The sequence below is a fragment of the Centruroides vittatus genome, unplaced genomic scaffold, assembly GCF_030686945.1.
Source record: "Centruroides vittatus isolate TY-2023 unplaced genomic scaffold, ASM3068694v2 contig_663, whole genome shotgun sequence".
NCBI lineage: Eukaryota > Metazoa > Arthropoda > Arachnida > Scorpiones > Buthidae > Centruroides > Centruroides vittatus.
Window position 1 is genome coordinate 74,386 of NW_027122416.1, and position 6,474 is coordinate 80,859.

Below are 6,474 nucleotides of genomic sequence, written 5' to 3' on the forward strand. Positions count from 1 at the left end.
GGAAAATTTTTTTCCTTTCTACATTATAAAAGGTAAGAAAAATTAATCGTTGAGGTCACTTAATTAAGTATCGACAGAAGCCAACTTGATTCTTGGCTCAGTTTTATTGATTTTGATGGATCTTTATTTGGATTTCCTTTACTTACGTGCATCTCCTTACCTGTTGTTAGTTATCTTAATTATGTGATGATCTCCATCACGTTTAGGATTTTGCTACCTTTATTAATTAGAAAGATAAATATGCTACTTCCTACAGGGTCTATCAGGTATATGAATTTAATTCTATGAGTTTTGTATCTGGTTTGGCTCGTAAGAACCGAGGAACCAAAGCAGGATTCAAGTTTAAGTCGTAAACTTTTAACTTTTTTTACTACGCTCCAAATTAAGCTCTTTCTCTTATAGTAGAATAGTAATTAATTATAAGGTATTTAAGTTGTAAAAATTAATCTGATCCACTTAAAAGTCCACATTTCTTAATAGGAAAAGCAGGAATTGCAGTTTTTTTACGTGTTTATCTACGTGTTATCTTAATTTATGAGCACGTTTTGGGTTAGTTTACACATAGAAAGTAAAGAAAGCTTAGCTATTAAGACTACGTATCCCTTTCTAAATGGGCTACTCGGTTAAGGTGTTAAACTAATATATAAGCTTGAAAAAAGTTGAGAAACTGGAAAGAAATCCAGAAAGCGCTGACCGGAAATACTAGCTTTACGGGTATCACGTGATTTGTTAACGTAGCAGCATAACGGTCGGTGGCGAACCAACGTAATTACTCTAATAGACAATGTCAACAAAGCAGATAGCATTGGTTTACGTAACGAAGAGGAAGCTTCCTGTTTATGGCTCATTGAAGATAAGGGGAAGCATCCATGGAGTGAATGAAGGGTCACTTAAAATAAATTTAAATAACTTACGCAAAATCCGGTTTATCGTCCGCCGGATGAACGAACTCTAATGGTTATTTTATCAATAATATAAAAATATGAAAAGTTTTCCGCTGTTTTACTCGTCGAACCGATATGCAAATTAGGAGATATACGAGTGTTTTCGCTTTGCAATTGTTAAAATATGTATTTTTGGAGGGGTTTAAAAGTTAAAATGCTTAATTTTAGACGAAATAAAGGATTTGCCTGAAAATTTCTTTAAAAAATAGGGCTATATTTAGTGTACAGCGATATAATTTCGAAGAGACAGCAGCGTAATAACTTTGATTTTGTAGGAAAAGTGAGAAGTGTTTTATAAAGTTGAATAATTATAAAAATTTCGGGGATGTTTAGAATGTATAGTGTATATAGGAATACTATAGTCAATATAGAGTACTTAGATGAAGAATTTGTATCCGCATTACATTATATTAACGTGAAGAAAAGGAGTAAACATGAATTTGTTAAAATTCTTTTCCAGTGATAACTGTCATGTTGAAACTACTATTGGGACATTGGAAAACACACAGAACAACAGCCCCACCCGATCTAACATTTGAGCCCTTCTACCTCAGAGATCCAATCATCGGACGAACGGAGACTACTAATCCGTACTCCGTCAACCGTATCAACCCCATCTACGAATCGGACGGTAGATCAAGCGCCACACCACCAGACGAAGCAGCTCTAACTTCCTCTAAGATGGCAGGCGGTACACCCCCTCCAACTGCCCCGAAGCCTTCGACGTCACGTGGAGGCATCCTTCGGAACGGCGGTAGTCGTCAGCAGGAATCAGAAGTCAAGAACCAAAGCACAACGACAGAAGACGATATGAGTGGAGTCACGCGCTCAGACTGCACTAAAGAAGAGACACCCCCTTCGACAGAAAACAGTTCCAAACCCTCGACGCCTCCCAACCCCTCGGAAGACAGCGGGATAACTAGAGGAGATCAAGCCACTTCCGATAGTGTTCCGTCCGAAAACGAGCTCCCCCCTTTGAAGGAGAAGGGGAAGAGAAGGTACAACAGGAGATCCGGTGTACGCGCTTGCAGGAAGTGCAAAAAATATCAAAAACCGGGAGGCAAGTGGTCCTGCGACGATTACTACATACGTGCCATTCTCGAAGATAGAACTCAACCCGACGGATGGACATCCGACCTGTCGGCCGATTTGTGCCCTTCGTGCGACCCTTTACAACGTACCAGAAACAGGCGCAGCTTCCACGTCCTGTCCTCCCCTCTGGAAAGGGAGGAAGTTATCAGATGCCCTCCGGAAGGATCGGCTGACAGTTCCGTCTTAGAAGACAGATCTTACAAATCCAGAGGATGTCCCTGTGGCAGGTGGTACGACGTCCTAGCAGAGAAGGACAGGTACGACCGTCTGCACGGAGACCCCTATTTCTGGTCCGGACCCTGCTTGTGTGGTAGCCCTAGTTCTATATATTACAGCCAAAGAAGGAAAGTGAAATTTGCGGGCGATGTGCAAAAACAGGACGACGTTAAAAAAGAAACGCCCGATTTGGAAAGTGCGGATAAAGACGTTAAAAAGCCCGAAATTTCCGACGATTCTAGGACCAATTTGGCAGAGAAATCCTTAAAATCCTTAACGGTAAGTGGAATTTCCAAATTCTGTAATTCTGATACGAATTCTCTCGGTAAAAATTAGTGAGAACATCAGCGATGTGTATAAAGTAGAGTAGGTGACTAAGAAGCGTTCAGAGGTAAATGGCCTGCCACGTGACCGGTTTCGTACTTTCTATTAAGGGAAACGGTCTCGATACGGTCGTGAGAAAAACCGACCAATTGATGATTATAAGCGTATCGAAATTTAATTAATTCTTGAAATTCGCTCCTCTTCCAAACGTGCAAAGCGTGGGTCGTCAGGAAACTATACATTTTTAAATACTAGGGATATATTTTACTAGTGAAGCTATCTTTTACTTATAATAAAGCGGCAAATGCGGACATATCCACGCGCTAGGAGACTCGATAGAATAAACAGCACGCATTCCCATGCACCACAGTACTCGCGCTTCATTTGCATGCTCTGCTCCACGGAACACAATAATGCAGGCAGAATCACGTACATCTTCGGGAAACATGCAATAAACGACAGTTTAACATTAAAAATATATATAATTTAAGTAATTTCAAAGCGGATCTTCTAGAAAATGCACGTGTAATGCCCCAGAAAGAAGGGTTCGATGACAATATTATCCAAATTTAAGGAAGGTAGCGAAGAAACAAAATAGGATATCTTGCTCAGTCAAGTAAGGAGTATTGTGACAGAAGAGCGTAATTAAGTTCAAGGTTGTGTATTCGAACCGAATATCCTTAACAAACATACAATGCAGTTCAATAAGAAAAGAAGATAATCTTCCACATATGAACGAGTACGCAACCATCTTGACGAGATCATCTATCTCTATTCAAAATTAATAACGTGAAAAATTCTATTGTGAATAAAACAAAGTATACTATTTTTCAAAAAAAGAACAACAAAAAGAAATTCCTTTGTTTCCTGGGGTCTTCAGACCCGCTCTCTTTCCGGACGAATTTTTCCAGATCCTTCTGTTTTAGTAGTATTTGGTTGGATTGTTTATGCACGCCAACGCGTGAGATTTCTATCTTAGAAACTGTTTTGACACGAACGTCACTTTAATCATGCCATTATCTTAGTTAGACTCCGAGGGCCAAACCATGCGTTCAAAATTCTTATATTCCGGATGTGAGAAGGGATGAAATAATGTTCTCCACACCCAAAACAATGAGTAAAGCAGATTTTAAGATATCGTTTCGTCAGTTATATTTTATCTACTGCTGATTTTAATCTCTGATGTTCTCATACCTCTTAGTTGAGTGCCATAATTGTCTGTCTCAAACGAATCCAAAACAACAGGCAAACACTTAAAATATCACACATTAAATCAAATTTCTTGCTTGTATACACTAAACAACTTTGAATTTTCTTCACTAAATGGTAGCAAAGTGGTGAAGATATCATCTAAAAAGACAATTTAACATTTAATTTTTGCTGTATTTTTTAAAATCACAACTTCCGTTTTATAATTACTCGAATTGACTTCTTTAGCAGCTGAGGTCAATTCAATTACGATAGACGAAGCGGAGTTTCTCGCCCCATTGAACGTCACGCTCAACGATGCGGTCTGTCATAAGGCTCATTTATTAATCTTCGGAGGACTTAAACACGATTATAGTACCAAAACACGTTTAAGTACACTACGTACAGGTGAAATACTTAGAAATATAAAGTTTATGCAGTTTAAATGTCGTAAATTTCGAGAAATGCTTGCACACGTGTTAGGCCCAAATGTACTCATTTAAAAAGGAGAAAAGAGTTAAAAGAGTGATTAAAATATAAGATTTGTTAAAATAATTTAAATTTATAATACAAAATTTAGCAATTTTTCTCGTTTTCTGTGTGACATGCAGTGATGACATAATTACACGCAACTCTTGACCTACGACGTGTAGAACGTGCAAGTTAAGCATGTGACCCGTAATTAAACGTGACGTAAGAGGGCAAAGGATTAAAAGAATTTTCAATGTTCTTTTTTTATGCAAATTATATCATTTCTAATACCCAAATTTTAATTTGCAGCTAGAGAATATACAAAGTTATCCGTGGACTATCGAAGGTTGGGATTCTCTAGTGAGGCAACGAATACTACAAAAGAGGCGCAGGAGAGCCTTCTATATGGGAATCATGGCTCTGACTCTCGTCATATTCGTAGGACTTGTGGTTGCCGTAGTGTTAATCTATCTCAGGAGGCGTAATGCTTAAATTAAGTTGTGCCACGTTGTGCCACTACCAGATGCCTACACAGTGACTTCGTTCGTATGTACGGGTCATAAATGTTCACTAAAAACTGTTGACCCAGTCTCAAGTGTGAGTTAACAATCAGGTAAAGAATTCAAATTAGTTCCTGAATATCCAGAAGAGTTCGAAATTAGGGAATACACTAGAAGAAGAATATATTTTGAATATTTCATCATCACGAAAACACATGACTGTGTTAATTCAGTAACTCGACAATAACTGACATCATTTAGGATAAGTTTAATAAGCTGTTAATCTACATAAAGGAAGAAAATATATACTAAGTGGTCCATATTTTCTGGTGTTTAAAACCAGAAAATATTTAAAAAATAGCTCTAAATTGTCTAGAATTTCGAGACTAATTGCCGGCTTCTATTTTAAAACAATTCATGAAAATATTTATTAAAATTTTCTGATTATAGGTCTTTAAAATCAGGAAAAGGTGGTAGAATCTATAAGAATATTGTTAAAGTATTCACTTAGCATTATTTTATATTGTTTTATAAAATATCTAAAAGATCGTTTCTGCATTATATCGAATTATTCCCTTCTAAAAAACCGTCCATTATTTTTATATATAGTCACATATAACATTCCTTCGTCAATAATTAAATATATTTATGTATCAGTCACCCAATTTCAACCTTTACAAGTATATAAAGATGGACAAGTTCCTTAGAGGAACATTAGAAAAAAGATATTTTTGAAAATTTACTAATTAAAAAAGAAAAAACATAATTGCCTTTATTCCTCCAACATAAATTATCAACCTCATCCATTAGTTATAATCCATTTTATTTCATACTAACATGGAGAATAACGAGTTAATTTCCATCCTTTCTTTCTATTAATTAAAAGGAGGAACCACCTGAAAATCTTTCTTCTGACCCTCTAACTTATCAAAAAGTCACTAGAGACAAACAAATTATAATCTTAAAGTGCCAATGATTGGATCTTTATCATAGATATAAAAGAAAAGTGCCTGAATATAAATTTACTTTGTAAAAAATATGATTTATTATAATTTTAGAGAATTATAAACACAGTATTTTTGTGCGTATACCCCGCAGGAATTTGCTACAACCTTTGTATAACACACCCCGCTCTATGGACAGCTCCCTAAAAGTGGGTAGGTAATTGCAATTTGAATCGGTATATAACCCGCACCCACTTTTAAGTGCAGATAATCCGCGGGTAATACGCTCAAAAGTACATAAATTGTTATCGAAATTTTAATAATCTGTTGTGTTTTTGATACAGAGATAAATTTTATAATTATATTTGTTTTTTTTGTATAAATGTATATTTGCAATAAATTACCTTTATCACACGAGAATATATATAATGTGTGTTTTTTGTTTTGTAATAATGCAAGAATAGTGATGCAAACCGAAGGTCGGAATCTGGAACCCGATATTGCAACGTGCAGGAGTTACACAACTGTCGACATTGATTGTCTCTAATTACCCATTTGTATCAGTCGCTGCATCAAATAGGTGACGAAATCTAAATCTGGTAAACTTCCAAAACTCGTCTTACATAATTTACGAGAAGAAAAAATGGTAAAAATATGTTGTCGCAAGTAGAAGGCGATGCAAGAAACCGGGGCGGATCTATAGGAAATCAAAAAGGCAAAGTATACCCCATAATTATTCAAAAATTAAAATTATTTGACTGGTTATAAGTACCTTTTATTAACATGTGCAAGTAG

At 36.3% G+C, this 6,474-nt stretch overlaps 1 protein-coding gene across 1 annotated transcript; it reads left to right on the forward strand.

Moving 5' to 3' along the window:
* LOC136980070 (uncharacterized) lies at positions 1 to 5,089 on the forward strand. The gene is made up of 3 exons (XM_067276113.1): positions 1 to 32; positions 1,405 to 2,531; positions 4,545 to 5,089. The coding sequence occupies exons 2-3, from the start codon at positions 1,416 to 1,418 to the stop codon at positions 4,725 to 4,727; spliced, it is 1,299 nt and encodes a 432-aa protein (XP_067132214.1). The 5' UTR covers positions 1 to 32; positions 1,405 to 1,415; the 3' UTR covers positions 4,728 to 5,089.
* The last annotated feature ends 1,385 nt before the right edge of the window (positions 5,090 to 6,474 follow it).

Bases quoted from the DNA above. Each gene is read 5' to 3' on its own strand.
- LOC136980070 (XM_067276113.1), top strand. From the start codon at position 1,416: ATGTTGAAACTACTATTGGGACATTGGAAAACACACAGAACAACAGCC. The intron at 2,532-4,544 runs GTAAGTGGAATT...TTTAATTTGCAG, and splicing joins AATCCTTAAAATCCTTAACG to CTAGAGAATATACAAAGTTA.